The 19243-nt window shown below is 38.1% G+C and overlaps 1 protein-coding gene across 32 annotated transcripts in view; it reads right to left on the bottom strand.

Annotated features, from left to right (window-relative positions):
- The window catches only part of PUM2 (pumilio RNA binding family member 2), a 104814-nt gene that overhangs the window by 35470 nt on the left and 50101 nt on the right, over positions 1–19243 (bottom strand). For all 32 annotated transcript variants that reach the window (XM_054548350.2, XM_054548351.2, XM_063713762.1 and 29 more), the window contains 5 exons: positions 14824–14949; positions 11623–11765; positions 7911–8049; positions 679–822; positions 280–567 (listed from right to left, as the gene is read on the bottom strand). In XM_054548350.2, the coding sequence (XP_054404325.1) occupies positions 280–567; positions 679–822; positions 7911–8049; positions 11623–11765; positions 14824–14949 (840 nt within the window). The remainder of the gene's footprint in view (positions 1–279; positions 568–678; positions 823–7910; positions 8050–11622; positions 11766–14823; positions 14950–19243) is intronic.

The raw sequence follows: 19243 nt of genomic DNA, 5'->3' as shown, positions 1-19243 counted from the left end.
CTTACTAAAACAAAAATTACAGTAATCAATTCCTAGAGCCAGGGAAAAAGGAGATGTATTATATATGAGTAAAGAACAGGCTGCCTATAGTGAGTTAAACATTGGTGAGTGTTGAAAAGATATGCAGGATATTTTTTTTCCTACAAAATTAAACCAGTAGTCCAATACTTTATTCCTGTCCTTCCTAACCTACATGCTATTATTGCTTATTTTAATGTTAAACACACTCATATACCTCTTCCACTTAGCAGAGTACACTCATCGTAAAAACAAACTTACCTGATGAACCAAATCCACTGAGGGCTGAGCCTATAGCAGCACCCAAAGAGTTACCACTTCCAAAGCCAAGAGATGTACTTCCAGGTTGACCAGGTCCATGAGAAAATAAAGAACTACTCTGGGAGCTATTAGTCAAAGAACTGCTTCCATAAAATGAATTAGATTGCAGATTAGTGCTTGGCTGCTGTTGCTGCTGCTGCTGTGGTGGCTGAGTGCCAATTGGCCGAAACAGACCATTTGTGCTGCCTGTAAGGCTATTTGCAGTTCCTCCAGCTGCTGCTGCTGCTGCTGTAAAATAAATTTCAGATACTTCTTTAAACCACCCAGAAAATTCTGTATTTTAAAAATGATATCTCAACACCAGAAAAATATTATCCTAAAAATGTCAGTTACACTTACCAGCTTGTGCTGCTGCTGAACTAATTAAAACAGGTGTTGGAGCCATTAACCGAACTGGAGCTCCAAGGCCAGTCCTTGCTCCAGGGCCAACCACTAAGGCACCAGTCTGATCATAATAGGCAGTTGGAGCTAGTACTTGATAGCCTAAATAAAATAAAGGTTTACTAATGAAAGCACTTACTACAAAAACATGCATATTTGTTTTCCCCTGCATTTGTATTTTTTCAACTAGAAAACACAGCTATTTGTACTATTACTATAAAATCCTTAGTTAATATATACAAAGCAACACATTTGACAAGGTCTTACTAAATATATGAAAAAGTAATAGACTGTCATTAAACATTTTTTCTCTAAATTTTACTCAGGGGCCACAAAATGAAGAAGTATTTTCCTTAATATAGAAACTACCGGCTATGAAGGAAGGGCTGATATTAGAAAAAAAAATCACCATTTAGTCCTTCGAAGAGGAAGGATTAAAAAAACTGGGAGTAGCGAGGGAGAACACTACGAAATGTTTACTATGCGATTTCATTGAAGTTCAAAACCAAGTGCCTCATTACCAGCATTCCCTTAGATTTTCATTTGTAACCATCTCTTTAAAAACGTAAGCCAAACATTCTATTTGTGAAGATTCTCAAGCTAGAGTTTAATTAAAATCACACAGGCTTTAGTTTTATTATAGCCTTAAGCACAAGGTAGGTAATCTTCACAACTAGTGGAGAATAAAGTTAACTTCTTAGCAGCCTTTCTCAATGGAGATTCCCTGTTGAACCAAAAACACAGAAAATGATTTAAGTAAGTATTTTGTTAATTCTCCTAAGGATGGTATATAACAAGCATCACTCTGGAATCATAGGAGAGAAGTTAACTATATACACTGTGGATACTTCAGAGCAGTAGTAAGGCTTTATTCTTTTCTGGAACTCAGTTTAGAAAGGATGCCTTATAAAACGACAAAAACTGAGGCCCAATAACCTTACAACTATCAGCAAAAAATGTATTGGCAACTTTTTTTTCCCTTAACGAGTGCTGTCTTGCTCTGTTGTCTAGGCTGGAGCACAGTGGCGTAATCATAGCTCACTGCTGCCTCAAACTCCTGGGCTTACATGATCCTCCCGCCTCAGCATCCTAAGTGGCTGGGACTACAGGTACATGCCACCAGATCCAGATAATTTCTTTTTATTTTCTATAGAAATAGGGCCTCACTACGTTGCCTAGCCTAGTCTTTAACTCCTGGGCCAGCGATCCTCCCACCTCAGTCTCCCAACTGTGTCTGGCCCTTTAGGAAGTTTTTTAAAACACAGACTATATTGAAATACATTCCAACCTCAAATTTTTAAGTCTTATTTTGTTAATACTATGCAAAAGTGAGAGTTACAGTAAAATTAGTGATAATGCAGCATGAACATTTTATTGCCTTTAAACACAGTAGGCTAAATTCAGCTCAAATATAATAAACAGTGCTCAGATAAACACTTCACCTGTAAGACTAACACACATGCATAGGTTGTTTTTAGTAAATACGGTAATTCTGATCAAGAATAAGCATTAGCACGCTGCTAATAAAACATCCACATTACTAGTAAATTTCAAGCTGTACATACCAGTCAATCGTCTTAACTGGTATGTGTGGTCTAGTCCTAAATCCAAGGCACACAGAAAATATTCTTGTTCATAAACATACAAATCAAACAGCACTTAACTGCTCCTTAACTAAATTTTGCATATATAAATTGCCAGAAAGGAAATAACCCACAGTCAACTCATCTCTGAAGTCCTGTTCATTTACCTTCTAAATCTTTCTCAAATCCATCCACTCTCTTGATGGCTACTTTCCTGTCCAACCAGATTATATGGTCTGCCCTTGCTCTTTTGTCCCATGTCTATAACACATTCTCCACAGAGACTGTGGTCTGAGATTGATATTAAAAGATATCAATCCACACTCTTGCTCCAAACCTTTCAAAGGGTTTGAAATGAAAAGCAAAGCTCTGAATATGGCCCACAACATGATCTGGTTGGTTCCTGGCTGTCTTTCTAGTTTTACCTGGTACTCATGTACCTTTTATGTATTGGGAAAAATGGGGGTTCAAACTCCTCAGAAGCACCACCCTTCCCCTCAGCACAGGAGTTTGGTGCATTCTGTTCCTTTGTCACAAAATGATATTTTTTCCCACTCTCATTCTGTACTTAGCTTAATTTTTCATGAATTCATCCATTTGACAAATATTTATCAAGTGGCTACCACATGCCAGGCACTATTCTAGGTACTGGGATAAAGCAGGGAAAAATAAGGAAAAATATCCTTAAAGGAGATTATTTTCTGCTTCAAGTGAGATACATGAAAAATAAGTAAAAAGGTATGTTAGACAGTTTCACATATTAAAAGGAGAGAAAAATCAGACACGGAAAGTGGATAGAAGTTATTTGGCAGTGACAACAGTATTAATAATTCAAAGCTGAGAGTCATGAAGAATCTCCATAACAAGATGACGTATGAGGAAAAATCTAAAGAAACTGAGAGAACTAGTCAAGCAGATATCTGTAGGAAGACATCTCCAAATAGAAGACACAGAAAGTAAGCCATTACGACTGAAAGAGAGACGGAGCGAAGAGTAAGACAGGCAACAAGGGGCCAGATCCTTACAGGTCACTGTTAATAACTTGAGCTTTTACTCTGACTTCAGGAAGGAAACCATTAGAGTTTTGAGGAGAGGAGTGAATTACTTTGACTTTTCTTGCACTCAAGTTACTGTGTAGAGAGAGGACTCCATAGGGGAGAAAAGAGGGACAAGAAGATGTGAGAACCCAGATGGAAAGCTAATCCAGAGAAGTAATGAGGACCAAGTCAAAATATAAGTGACAGTAGAAAGGTAGTTGAATTCGGAAAACACTCGAGATTTGCTGAGATTAGACGTGGGATGTGAGGAAAAAAGGAATCAAGGATTCCCCTTATTTTTTGGCCTGAGAATTATAAGAACAGAATTTCTATTTATGATAAAGATGGACATCATAATTTATCTAGTCTACATTTTCTAATTTACTAACATGAGATTGTTCCTAATAGCTAATGATTGTTTAATTTTCCTGTTATTGGTTATTTATGCCTTCTCTGTTTTGATGAGTCTCTGAGGTTATCAACTTTATTGTCTTTTCAAAGAGGTAGTCAACTTCATTGTCTTTTCAAAGTAATTTCCGGAATAATTATTTTGTTTATTCTCTATTTCATTCATATCAGCTCCTATTTTTATTATTTGCTTCCTTCTACATTCTTTGGTTTTATTCTCTTTTTTTTAGAGTTTCTAGATAAATGCTTAACTCATTCATTTCCAGCCTAATTTTTTAATGTAATCATTAAAACCTACATATTCTCTATGTTCTGTTTTTGTTCTAATCCACAAGTTTAAATATGTAGCATTTTCACTGTAACTCCGTTCAAAAATTGCTAATTTCCATTCTTTTTGTCTATGGCCATACAACCCTGATCGTGCCTGATCTCATCTGAATTATCTTTTTGCTACTGAGAAAGTCTGTGACTGGTTAGATGAATGTATGAAGAGTGGGAAAAGGAAAAAAAAAAAGACATAGGGAAGAATGATACAGAAAGACAAGACAGGGGGAATTGAAAAACAAAAACAAAAAAAACATGGTCCTCATATTCAAGAATTATGCAATCTAGCAGAGGAGGAAACACACCCCTTCTTAATTCTAAAATGCCATTTACTTTAACATATGACATAGATCTGACAACTTCCTTTCAGAGAAACAGAACTCTCTAAGACACCTCCCATCTACAACCACATTAAAATAAGGGTTGTAGAATGGTGAAAATAAACCACAAATAGCTAAATGAAATGCAAGTCATACAGAAGTACTAAAAGAAGACGCGAGTAATATACCAAAGAGAGCAGACAAGGGAGTAATTATCAATGAATGAGCACTGGGAAAGATTGAGGAAAGCTTCATGAAAGGGACCATATTAAAAGATGAGAAGGATAGTTAATCACAAAATGTTTATGGGCTGAAATTTTAAAAAGCAAGAACTATATACACCAATTTTGTTTAAAATTTATAAAGGGGTATTTTAAGCTAGAAAAAAAAGAACATGAGCTAGGACTAGAGGCATAGAAGTGCACAGTATGTTTGGGTAACGGTATATGGTCTAGTGCATTAAAGCACAGGACTATGAAGGAAGTCGAGAGATTTGGTAGGCCTATAATCTCAGCACTTTGGGAGGCCAAGGCAGGAAAATTGCTTGAGGCCAGGAGTTCAAGACCAGTCTGGCAACACAGACACTGTCTCTATAAAAATAAAAATGACCATGAGACAGAATGGTAGAGAATTGGCAAGTTATTGGATTTGGAGGCACAGAAGAAAACCAATAGTTAAAGATAACTTTGAAGCTGAAGCTAAGAGTTTCTAGTTCTAGAGAATAGTAGAGTTAAGTGAAACAAGGTAAACAGTAGACAGGAAAATTTGGAAATGTGAGTTCATTTTCTGACATTTTCAATTTGAGGAGTGCCTGCAACATAAAAGTAGAAATGTCTGGTATAAGGACAGACATGTATTAGGTGTTCAGAAAAGAATCCAAGATGCAGATGTAAATTCACAGGGATAACAGTTGAAAGGATTAATGCAAATATACTCTCCTGAAGAATAAGTCTAAAGTATCTCCACTTTTCCTATCCGAAACGAAAATTCAAAAAGGAAAATAACTTGGGCATGGTTACACAACAGCTATGTGGTGGAAATACAGCAAATCTGACTCTGAAGAAGGTAGCCATTAAGCCAGACTGTCTTTTATATTTAAGGATACACATAGAGGAAGCAGAGACTGATAAAAAAGCAATGAGAGGTGACAAGGCTATGAGTGAAATACCACTCAGCAGAAAGGAGTTACAAAGAGTTGGACACAGTCAACAGGGTGAACTGCAACAAACTGAGCATAAAAAAAGATACAGAGGAAATTGTACTTTGTAACCGTCACTAAGTTATATTAGAGATACTACAAAGGAATTACAGAGGCAGAATTTAAGAGTTATGGGATAGAGTATAAATTTTGACAAACAGTCCATGAGGGAAGCAGAGCAGAGATAAAGGTTTTTAGGGTGAACAGGCAGAATAGCACAGTGGGGTTGAAAGGAAGGATTGGGAGACGGAAAGACTAAAGATTCAAGACGGAAAAACAACAGCACACAGGATATAAAGCAGAAGAGTTAAGAATAGAACAGTAACTAGGGATCTGATAAAGTACTGAAGAAAGCTAGAAAGAAGAGTTAAAGTATGAGCCCTGAAGGAACATCGATTTTCTCAAGTGAGCCCTTTTTAGTATACACATTAGCTTTATAACTATGTAACTATTTGGATATGGAAAATGAGAATTATTTCATCATCATAGTCTGGGCAGAATGAAGTAAAGAAGGCATCAAAGAAAGTTTTAGTGTGAGGGGATCATGTGAACAGCCCAAAAGTCACTGAAACATACAAATACAAATCCTAGTAAGACCCTTCTTATGAGAGTGGTTTTTACGTTTATATTTCTAAAAAGGCTAAAAAGTTGTGGCTCAAAAGATTAAGTAATCCACTTTAAGACATGTTGTGGCTGGGCGTGGTGGCTCACACCTGTAATCCCAGCACTTTGGGAGGCCAGGGTGGGTAGATCATGAGGTCAGGAGTTCAAGACCAGCTGGCCAATATGGTGAAGCCCCGTCTCTACTAAAAATACAAAAGAAAAAAAAAAGTTGGGTGTGGTGGCACGTGCCTAAGAAATGAGAAATAGGGCCAGCATCAAGAGCCTAGGAGGATCAGTGAGTTACAGGACACAGCAAACACATGCAGGCCAGAGGCACTCTCTTAATTCCAGGTTCCACAGAGCAACTAGTTAAGCAGGAAAAATTGTTGTACTCCATAACTCCTCTCCCCGTTCTACATATAGCTAAAACCTAAGAAGAACCCAAAATAGTCTTAGTGGCCCTCAAAAACTCCCAGCTCACTTCTTTTCAGCCCAACGTCCATGTGCCTAAAACAACTTCAGCTTCACAGTCCATTTCTCAAAAGTCTGCTTTTGCCAAGGTCTCTAATCCACAATGACTCCATGACAGTAGAGTCCAGGAAGCAAAAATATATGGCTGGGGTATAAAAAATAAAATAATGAGAATGCCACCCACTCTACTATCATTTCTACTTCAGGGACAGCAGGATGAAAATCTCTTTATCCTGTGAACCAGACAAGATGATAAATTCAGATCTTAAAATTCCAGAGAGAAAGAATAAATGTAATTGAAATAGAAATCCTTCAAACAACAAACCAAAGTATTTACAAGTACTTAATATATAAAAGAAACCCTCAATCATGCAAGTCATTATTTTTTCCAATACACTGAACACATTTCCTAAATGATCTGAGTAGAAAAGTAAACTGCATTATGATTAAATGGAAATTGGAAGTCAAGTATCATTAGTAAGTAACCCATATAGGGACAACCACTGATATACCAAAAGTGAAAAAAAGCATACTTAAATCTTCAGAAGAGAATGGCAAGTTATGCCTTATCTACTGATATTCCAATATAGCTTTAAAGTTTAAAAACAAGTGCTGCATTTTTTTTTTTTTTTTTACTTAGAAAACAACCGTTCTTTCTCCATTATTATTAGTGATCGTTTCAGAAAAAAATACTGTGTTGCCCTTTCCCAAAAGTTGTACAGTAGCAATGGGTAGAAATTTTATACTGTAATTTTTTATACTAGGCTTTCAAAGACACATTATCGACACTGTTGCTATTAAGTTATAAATAACAGTTTTAAAGGCTATAAATGGGCTAAACAAGATTAAACAGGGTTCAAAGTAAGAAACATTAGCTGCAAACTCTTCTGCTATTAACTAAACGACGATTGTTATAAAGCAGGAGTGGCAAATAGGTTCTGTCTTGCATACCAACTCTCAACAACTGTTCTACTTCTTGAAGCAATACATTAAAAATTCTGGGTTAGGTTTAGATAGATGCTATAAAAAATGGCTGTGTTGAGAATTCTGATACATATTTACCATTCCTGTCATTGAGTCTCACAATCAATACTGATTTCAATTATTAGCATCTGAGTTCTAAATATTTTGTTACAAGGTAGGCAAGATTTTAAATACAGTTTTGATTTTTTTCACTCTTCAGTGTGAGTACCTACACTTAACACTTTAAATCTATTCAAATTTCCACAAATGACCAATTGTATACCTGGCATGCCAGTAGCAAGACCCTGACCAAAAGCCAATGTTGGATTTGCTGCTGCAGCTGCCGCAAGTGATTCTGCTTGCTGCCCTTGCTGACCCTGATTGGGAGTAAGAGGACGCTGACCTGCTCCAGCACGGAGAACCTACAAAGGTAAAACGATTTTCTTAAAATCAATATAAAATAATAGATAAGTAAATTTATCTTGGACAACTGTGTATTTATTACAAACAGCCTTTGGATATTCTTTAAACATTTACACGCAAGGAAATGTAGATTTAGCATGAAAAATCACAAAATACATTAACATCAAAAACACAATCACTAGCTCTTAACAGCTAGAACAATCTATAAAGCAACATGGAGGTTACAGAAAATCTTTGGTTAAAAACTATTTCTAATATGTGCGCTCTTTAACAAGGTAGTTTTTTTTAAAAAACAAATAATGAGCTTTGATTTTTCTCAACAACAGAGAAGACTCCGGCCTGACATCCACTGGAACTGAGTCCACACTGTGGAAGGCACAAGCTGTGGCAGGGCCTGGAAGACACGCCTCAGAGATTCCCTCAGTCCTGCCACCTTGTGGAAGCTATTTCAAAAGAATGAATGGTAAACTCATGTTACCAGCAGAGAGGACAACATCGAAGAAACTTTCCTGCCTAAAATCAGCCTCTGTCCAGAGCTAGTACATGGAAGGAGATACTTCTCCTGGGGTCACATCTTCACTGGAAGACAGGTGGGAGCTCACTGCTGTGACCCACATATCCTCCTCTCTCAGTGTCTCTATTCTGGTACTTTATCCGACTGCATATTCCTCTGTTCCTTGGCTACAGTGTTTAATTCTTGAGAAGACAATGTTGAACAAGTCAAGTCCTTGTCACCCGTAGTCAGAACTCTCATTTGACTTGGAAGATTTGTGCTTCCTTTTTTTCTTCTTTTTCTTTTCTTTCTTCCTTTTCTTTCCTCTTCTTTTTCTTGGGTTTCTCTTTACTTCAGAGGAACTAGAGCTGCTCCCATCTTCATTCAAGATAGAATCCTCCAGTAACTGTTTTAACTGCTGTATCCTTACATCCTTTTCATGTCTTTTATTGCCTCACATGCTGCCATACATGGGATCTTCATGTGCTACTCTGAACTGCTCTTTCAGTTGCCTTTGATAAAGAAAGGGCATTCTTTGTCGCCCATTTGGTGACCATACCGTTTGCAACGCCAACCCACGCATCCTTTAATCTTGTTGCTTTAGGAATGAATTTTCCATCACCAAGAAATTATGAAGCAATCCTATGAAAAGTAACTGCTTAACTTTGACTTCTTTCCCCAGTGGCATCCAAAGTCCCTTAGTTGGTGTGTGAGCCAGAAATTCCCTGGCATGTTCATTGCCTGGTACATCTGGTATGCAGTCTTCCAGCTTAGTGTCATCTTCCTTGATACGCCCAGGAGGTTGTTTCATAAAAGGACTCCAGGTGTATGAGCTGCATCATGCCGCTTTTGCTCCCGGCGCCACTATCCTGCAACTTGCCCGGGTGGTGGCCAAAATCCTGGCCTCGGCTATTTGATCCCCGCCTCCCCGTGGCTGGTCCCACGTCAGCGCACAGAGATCCAGAGCTTAGCGCCGTAAGGCCCGTGGCTGACAGTTGGTAGTTTTTTTTTTTTTTTAAAGATTTGTTTGGGAGTAGGAGGCATGGCAAAATCTCAAGACTTTAAAATTAGATTTTTTTCTGAGACGAAGTCTCGCTCTGTCACACAGGCTGGAGTGCAATGGCATGATCTCAGCTCACTGCAACCTCTACCTCCTGGATTCCAGTGATTCTCCCACCTCAGCCGCCCCAGTAGCTAGGACAACAGCCACCACGCCTGGCTAAGTTTTTGTATTTTTAGTAGAGACAGGGTTTCACCATTTTGGCCAGGCTGGTCTTGAACTCCTGACCTCAAGTGATTCACTGCACCCGGCCTAAAATTAGATTTTATTAAAATTATTTTCTAGGCTGGGCGCAGTGGCTCACACCTGTAATCCCAGCACTTTGGGAGGCCAAGGCAGGCGGATTACCTGAGGTCAGGAGTTCAAGACCAGCCTGACCAACATGGAGAAACCCTGTTCTCTACTAAAAATACAAAATTAGCCAGGCATGATGGCACATGCTTGTAATCCCAGCTACTTGGGAGGCTGAGGCAAGAGAATTGCTGCCGGGAGGCAGAGGTTGTGGTAAGCTGAGATCACTCCATTGCACTCTAGCCTGGGCAACAAGAGCGAAACTCCATCTCAAAAAAAAAAAAAATACTAAGGCTGAAAAAGGAAATACGGAAAGATTCGGCAAATAAATTACGAATTTGTTACGAGACTGATGCAGACCAAACGAAGTTTTCAGGATTCAGAAGCCTTAATAAGAGTAAAAGCTGCTTTTAAACATAATATTTTAAAAAGAACACAGGATTATATATCAAAACAAGGTGAAAACTTAGTCTGGTCAAGGTTTACTGTTCTGCAATACATAGCTATTGTATCAACCATACACAAGCATGATAAACTTAATCATTAATTTTAAACAACTCAGTACAAGTGGGAGTCCTAAGTCCTTCTCTGTAAGTAAGCATCAAACACAGGTGTGTATATTTTAAGCTAATGTGACATTACGTTTGTCCAAAGATACAGATTAAAAAATAATTTATTAAACAATGAAGTGATATGATGTCAAAGGACTGAGCCAAAAACAGCTTCAACAGAGCAACTATTTAGAATCAAAATATATTAGCCAGCCGAGTGCGGTGGCTCACACCTATAATCCCAGCACTTTGAGAGGTCGAGGTGGGTGGATTACTTGAGGCCAGGAGTTCGAGACCAGCCTGGCCAACATTGTGAAACCCTATCTCTAATAAAAATAGAAAAAATTAGCTGGGTGTGGTGGTGCACACCTGTAATCCCAGCTACCTGGGAGACTGAGGTATGAGAGTCGCTTGAACCTGGGGTGGAAGTTGCAGTGAGCTGAGATCATGCCACTACACTCCAGCCTAGGTGACAGAGTAAGACTGCTCAAAAAAAAAAAAAAAAAAAAAAAAAAAAAAAAAAAAAAAAAATTAAAATATATTAAAGGAAATTCAGAATAAAGTTTAACTGCCAAGTAAGCAATACCATGGTGCTTCTTCGGTATAAATACAATGAATGTGACAGCCAGAATTCTGATATTTATTATAGTGTTTTTAGATTTATCAAGTTAGTTCTTTTGAAAAAGGCTGAAATTTTAAAGATATAAACATCTTTCTTTTTCCAGAAATTAAAGCTAAACTTTAGTGAAAATATTTTATCATTTATTGCTTAAAAATAAAAAATAACTACTAATCCCTTTTTACTGGTCAGAAACACATTAACATTTAAAATTGTAATGTAAATACCTGGAAAAATATGAAGGAATAATTATTTTGATAGGAACATTATTAACACACTAATAAGAAGTGATGAAAAGAAATTTAGAAACTGCTAGAGATTTCAAGATCGCAAAATAACAGAAACACAGCAACTGAATACAACCAAATCTTTTAAATTCATATGATACTGATTAGGAAAAAAAAAAAATCCCATGCATAAATACTTGTGTATCAACTGTATGCCAGGAGTCATGTTACACAGTGAGGAAACATAAGTCGAAAAACACAAATCTTAAACATTAGGAGCTCAAAGAATTTCAAAGAATACTTGGTATTACTTAACAGAAGGAAGGCCTACCTGTTGCTGTCCAGGCTGAGCTTGTGATGCTGCTTGCTGATTGGCTGTGTTATTTGCCGCAGCTGCAGCTTGCTGCTGAAATAAGTTGGCTGGATACACCCCCCATGGAACGCCGTAATACTGAGGTGGAACCACTGCTGGACCTAAACCCCACACCCGACCCCCGAAAAAAAAGTTACTAGATTTTACATAGACATGAGGTTAGTTACCTATCATTAGATTATAAAAGGGGGCAGGAAGAAGACTTAGAGAAGAACATGTCTTTATAATAAAAGACAAAGTATTGATGGGTGACAGCAATGGTCTTAAAGCGAAAAGATGAGAATCCAACCTCAAGGAATCCAACCCCAAGGCTACCAATAAACTGACAGGACACTTTACCATCTATTCAACATTTAATGAATGCAAATTTTTGGGTCTGACACTATACAGCTAATATAGTCAGGGAACATAGATTCCATAAAACTAAGATTTTTTAAATGCTCAATTCATCGTTTCTCTCAGAGAATTTTGACTACTGAGACGGATTACAAGATACTTTTAAAATATTTTACTTTCCAATCTATAACACCAATCTATTCCACAAAACTGGGGAACATTCTGGTACCAAGCATGCTACAATGGTATTTGAGTTGAAAACCTTAAATTTTAAAATATTTTTCATATTTCACAGTCACAATTCTCACAGAACAATTGCCAATTATAAGAAAACAAATGAGATGTCAGTGTTTATGTGGTTAGGAAAATGAAACTGAGTCAAGACAAGAAAGCACTAGATAAAATAAGCAGAAAGAAAAATAGAAGGCAAACTAGGAAAATAAGAATAAATTGTTCCTGCTCTAGTCTACTTTATTCAAGATAATATTTGATTCCTGGAAAGTAAATAGTTTTATGCATAATAAGCTTCACCATTAAAGTAATGAATAAAATGTCATGATTCCTGACTTACATAACAAACATGTCCTAAAATGTTATCAGTGGAATTTTAGGACATCTTTATTTGTATTAATGTATTTTTAAAAGTCAAACTCTCGGTTTCACATTGCATTCAAAGGGGAAAAAAGCCCAGTATATTTGACTGAATCACTAAAATAAAAAGCTTTTATTTCTACAGATAGCCAGGTAAGCCGAACCTGAAATGAGGACTATTAAGACACTGAATAGTTTACCAAAAATAGGATACATTGTAAAAATAAAACAATAAAAAGATACATTGTAAAAATAATAAACAGGGTACACTGTAAAAATAAAACAATGAAAAGGACACATTGTAAAAATAAAATAAAAAGGACACATTGTAAAAATGAAAGGATACATTATAAAAAATATAAGTTTTGTAAACTCTATTCATAACATCTACCTAGAAACTCATCCAACCTAGCCAGGAGCCTGGATTTATTAACATGCTGAAATTATTATATTTTGGATATGTTGGGACAAATTAAAGAGTATTATTGAAATTAATTTTATTGCTTTTTACTTTTATAATGTGGCTACTACAAAATCTTAAACTACATTTTCTGGCTCACATTGTATTTCTACTGGACAATGCTGGTCCTAGAAAACCTAAGTCCAAAATACATAGAATGCTTATACACAAACTAAATGACCTCTTCAAGTTACTTCTATCAGACCCACAGTTTAGTGGTTCTCTGTATTATACCAACACTTTACATACTAACATTCTGTTAAATGGCACCAGAAAAGCTCACATCCTTATAGAATCACATCCAAGTCCACACCAAAAGCTAATGACAGCTTAGTTTCATTGTGGTAGCTAAGATATCAAATATAAATCTGAAATTTCTTCCCCGTTTTTTAAAACAAGATCTTGACTTTAAAAGTCAGTCTTGGCCAGGCGCGGTGGCTCACGCCTGTAATCCCAGCACTTTGGGAGGCCGAGGCGGGCGGATCACAAGGTCAGGAGACAGAGACCATCCTGGCTAACACAGTGAAACCCCGTCTCTACGAAAAATACAAAAAATTAGCCAGGCGTGGTGGTGGGTGCCTGTAGTCCCAGCTACTCGGGAGGCCGAGGCAGGAGAATGGCGTGAACCTGGGAGGCAGAGCTTGCAGTGAGCCAAGATCGTGCCACTGCACTCCAGCCTGGGCAACAGAGCGAGACTCCGTCTCAAAAAAAAAAAAAAAAAAAAGTCAGTCTCCTAGGAAAATACTGACTGTCAGAAGTGGGTTTCAAACTGATTAGTGACAATATTTCAGTCAAGATATTGCTCAAAGCCCCAAAAAACAAACAAACAAACAAAAAAACCGGTGACAGCCTCAAGTTTTGAAAGTCAGCCCATTAGCAGACTCATTCCAATAAACAAAATTCTAAGGCAGACATCAACCTATTTTTGCCTGTATAATCAATATAAACAATGCCTCAGACTAACTCATTTCTGTCTTTGTAGCCACCTCAACCTAAAACGAACTCTTCCCAACAACCCCAACTAAGATCAGCAAATTGCTTTGTTCAAATAAGACTGTGTCTCATCAGCACACAACTTTTCCTTACTTATACAGACAATAAATAAAGCTTTTTTGTTGTTGTTTTCATTTTTAGACAGTCTCACTCTGTCACCCAGGCCAGGCGCTTTGGCATCCCAAAGAGCTAGGATTACAGGTGTGAGCCACTGCACCTGGCCAGCTTTGGCTTTTATTTCAGATTCTGGGTGGTAGTCTCAGGCTGGGCAGTTTTTAGTAAGTTCTTTCCAACTTGATCCAAACTTTTTGTCCCCCAGCTTGTTTGTACATTTTAGCATTGCTCAAGAAATTTTAGATACATATTTTCTCAGAATTACTGTATCTGTTTATCTTACTCTAGTCTATCCCTGACCTATGTATGCAGGCCACCTACCTCTACTTTATTTTCTAAGAAGTAATTTTACTTTGCATTGTCTCTGCGGGTAATGGGGTTTGTCATTAAAATGGAGATTCATGGTTGACAATAGATTTCTAAAACTATAAAGCTGAAATGTAAGCCAATTACGTATATGAGGAAAAGTTATTGCTTAAGCTTTTCCCTGTAGCATTACAGTTGAAAAATAGTACTAACTTCCTGGAAACTTTAGTTACTTCTGGATAATGTTTCAGTTTTTCTTAGGGATTTCAAATTGCCCAAATAGATAAAAATAAAGCTTACATCCAAAACTAAATACATTAAAAAGCAACCATAATAAAGATGAACAAATAGTATGTTACCTGCTAATGTAGCTGCTGCAGCCAATCCTGCTGCAGTATACGGATCGGTCCCTGGAGGAGCAGCACTAATAATGTATGGATTTGGCACAAATGCAGCTGGAGCAAGGCCTGCTGAGAATACACCAGCTATATTTTAAAAGGGGAGAAATAATAAACAACAATGTAAAGTGTGATTTTTTTCATTAGCTAAAAACATTTCTACTCTGAATCTGGTGTGGTGTGGGGGTGGGGAGGAGAGTGTGCATAATGGTTCAAATTTTTACTAAGTGACCTTGGGCATGTACCGCTAACTCTAAATTAGTTTTCATTTAAGAAACAGCTGTTTTGCAGAATTGCTGTGACAATTAAATGCAATACCGATTATGACATAACTGTACTGTCTCTAGAGGTATGTTACAGAAAATAAAAATATAAATTCAAAAATAAATGACTGCACAGTATGTATTAGCATGAGACTGGCATAAAATAAATGTGAGAGCCAGAACTGCTACTGGTAAATAGTAGTTTTTCACTCAATCTTATAAAGTCACATTATGAGCTAGGGATTCAGTGAGGCAGGAATATACAATTTGCCCTCACAAAGCACTCCATCTGGTGAGAAAAACAGGTATATTAGCAAATAGAATATAGCATATATTAAGTGCTCTGGACACAGAGAGGAGGAACATCTAATAAACTTTGGAAGGGGTGAGTAAAATGAATGAGGTATAGTGTAAGATAAAATAAAACTGCAGGTATAACCATGATGAAGACCAAGGAAGAGCTTCCTGGTTCATGCTAAGTAGTTTGGACTTTACCCTCCAGTCAATAGGGAAACAAGAAAGAGCTTAAAGGCCAGTTACACTCACTTCTGAGTGTAACATATGTCCATATGAATTTAGTAAAGGCTGAAAAAGACCTAAAAATATACATCTGCAGTACTCACTAAGAGAGAGAAGAAACTCTCAGATGTTGAGGAATCACTGTACAGGTCTTTCAACCATAGCTACTGGAAAAAATTACTTCACAAGACCCTGTCTCAAAAATAAATAAAAAATAATAGGCCGGGCGTGGTGGCTCATGCTTGTAATCCCAGCACTTTGGGAGGCCAAGGCGGGTGGAATACCTGAGGTCAGGAGTTCAAGACCAGCCTGGCCAACATTGTGAAACTCTGTCTCTGCTAAAAATACAAAAAAATTAGCTGGGAGTGGTGGCAGGCGCTGGTAATCCCAGCTACTCAGGAGACTGAGGTTGGAGTGAGCCGAGATAGTGCCACTGCACTCCAGCCTGGGCAAGAGGGCGAGATTCCATCTCAAAATAATAATAACAATAACAATAATAATAATAAATAATGATAACAGTAATATTTTTAAAAAAGCACTCAAAAGGAAAATATATCTTACTAGGCCTTAAAATCAAAATTCAGGTTTCTGAAGGGTGGCACACCCAGGGAGGGCATGGAAGCTCCGCACCCCTTCCTCCATGCCTCACCCTACCCAGCAGCTCTGCACACCTGTATCCTTAACAGTATCTTTCATAATAAACCAGTAAAAGTAAGTGTTCTATGATGCACTCCAGCAAATCAAACCCAAAGAGGGGCTTGTGGGAACTCCAACTTGAAGCCAGTCGGTCAGAAGTTCTGGAGGCCCAGACTTGCGACTAGTGTGTGCTGGGGGTGGAAAGCAGTCCTGGAGACTGAGGCCTCAACTTCTGGGATCTGACATTGTCTCTGGGTAGACAGTGTTGGAACTGAATTAGAGGACACCCAGCTAGTGTCTCCTGCTTGGTGTGTGGAGAAAACCGCCCACACATTTGGTCACAGAAGTAGTTTGTGTTGTCATGGCATGAGAGTAGAAGAAAAACAAGGTTTTAGGCCAGGCATGGTGGCTCACGCCTGTGATCCCAGGACTTTGGGAGGCCGAGGTAGGCGGATCACTTGAGGCCACGAGCTCAAGACCGGCCTGGCCAACACAGTGAAATCCCCTGTCTCTGCTAAAAATATAAAAATTAGCTGGGTGTGGTAGCACATGCCTGTAATCCCAGCTACTCGGGAGGCTGAGGCATGAGAATTGCTTGAACTCAGGAGGTGGAGGTTGCAGTGAGCCAAGATCACACCACTGCAGTCAAGCCTGGGCAACAGAGTAAGACTCTGTCTCCTAAATAAATAACAACAACATCGTTCTAGAGTGTTTTCCCTATACACAATCATTTTCTATAGCCTACTTAATTTTAAAAAATACAAGCCTCAACACTGATTTCATGTCTAGGCACAACACAGCCATTTAAGAAATCTGCTTTTATCTATGAAAAGCGTCAAACTCGGTAAATTATTTGAAGAGATTTACTCTGAGCCAAATGTAAGGGCCATAGGTACATTTTAACATTTTCTGGTTGACAAATTGGTTGAGTTTATCTAAAGACCTGGGATCAATAGAAAGGAAATGCTTGGGTTGTGATAAGAGGCTGTGGAAACAACAGTTTTATTATACAGATGCACACTCCAGATAGCAGGCTTCAGAGAGAATAGACTCTGTTCCTTAACAGACTTAAGGCCTGCGTTGATGTTAATGCTGGAGAGGTATAATGAAGCATGTCCAACCCCCACTTCCCATCACAGCCTGAACCAGTCTTTCAGGTTAAAAATTTTTTTTTTTTTTTTTGAGACGGAGTTTCGCTCTTGTTGCCCAGGTTGGAGTGCAGTAGCACGATCTTGGCTCACCACAACCTCTGCCTCAGCCTCCCGAGTAGCTGGGATTACAGGCATGCGCCGCCACGCCTGGCTAATTTTGTATTTTTAGTAGAGACGGGGTTTCTCCATGTTGGTCAGGCTGGTTGTGAATTCCCGACCTCAGGTGATCCATCCCCCTCGGCCTCCCAAAGTGCTGGGATTACAGGCGTGAGCCATAGCACTCGGCCTCAAGTTAAATTTTAAGAGCACTGTGGCCAAGAAAGAAGTCCATTCAGATGGTTGCTGGGGGCCTTAGAATTTTATTTTGGTTTATGCTTTTTGTGAAGAAAATATGAATTAAACTATAAGTTCAATAAAATCCTTTAATTTTAAAGCCATTTGTTGAGTCCTATTTTTAACTGTGCCCTAGGTCAAAAAGGTTACAAGATTCCACTCAGGTTAGTGAAAGGAAAATAAATCTCCCGAAAATCACCACGCCAAAAAGAAAAGTTAAGCTGGGAACTGCATTGGGCAAATCCTGCCTCCCATTCTATTCCTAAATAAGATAGCTAGAAAGATTGAAAGAGAAAAAAAAAAAAAAAAAAAAAAAAGGTACGTATCTGCCTCACAGTTTGCCCGCAAGGAAATTCCTTATGGACAAAGGACAGGCAGAGCTCAAAGTCATCCCTCTGCTCACATGAGAAAAAAGTGTATCTGATTTCTTCACTAAGCCAGACTAACACATAACTGATTATTCCCGTAAATTGTGCATTCGGTGAAAAACTAATCAGAAACTCAAAAGAATGCAATCATTTGTCTCTTATTTACCTATGACCTGGTAGCCCCCTCCCAGCTTCCAGTTGTCCCATATTTCCAGACCAAACCAATGTACATCTTATGCATAATGACTGATATCTCAAGTCTTCTTAAAATGTATAAAAGTAAGTTGTGCCCCAACCACCTTGGTCACATGTTGTCAGGACTTCCTAAGGCTGCGACATGGGCATGTCCTTAAATTTGGCAAAATAAACTTTCTAAACTGATTGAGACCTGTCTCGGTTATCTTTTGGTTTGCAGCTTCATCTATCACGAATTATCACAAAAGTAGAAAACAACGTATTAGGATTCCCGTTCTACTTATACCACTAAAAAATCTAAAAGTTTAATTTAATATAGTTTTATGATAAAAAGATTGTTATTAAAAATTAAAATACTGGGAGATATAAAGTGGAAAGTGAAAATCCTCACGTAACCTTTCCTGATATGTATACATACTTTTAAATGCATACATACTCATACATTTCATACTCTATAACTGTACTTTAATACACTTTTTCACCTACCAATTAATCATAAATCTCTGTCTACAGATACAAACCTAGCTCATCCCTTTTTTTTTGAGACAAGGTCTTGCTCTGTTGCCCAGGCTTGGGGTGCAGTGGCATGATCATGGTTAATTTCAGCCTTCACCTCCCAGGCTCAAGCGATCCTCCCACCTCAGCCTCCTGAGTAGCTGGGACTACAGGTACGCACTACCATACCTGGCTATTTTTTGTAGAGACAGGGTTTTGCCTATTGCTTAGGCTGGTCTCAAACTCCTGGGCTCAAGCAATCCACCCAACTTGACCTCCCCACAATGCTGGGATTACAGGTGTGAGCCACTGTGCTCAGCCACTCATTCTTTTTAATGGCTATATAATATGTAGTCTTCTGTACAGAAGGAACATGATATAATCAGTCTACTACCTTTATATATTTAGATGGTTCATAATC

This window comes from Pongo abelii, chromosome 12, assembly GCF_028885655.2.
Source record: "Pongo abelii isolate AG06213 chromosome 12, NHGRI_mPonAbe1-v2.0_pri, whole genome shotgun sequence".
Lineage (NCBI taxonomy): Eukaryota > Metazoa > Chordata > Mammalia > Primates > Hominidae > Pongo > Pongo abelii.
This window is presented reverse-complemented; position numbering and strand designations above follow the sequence as displayed.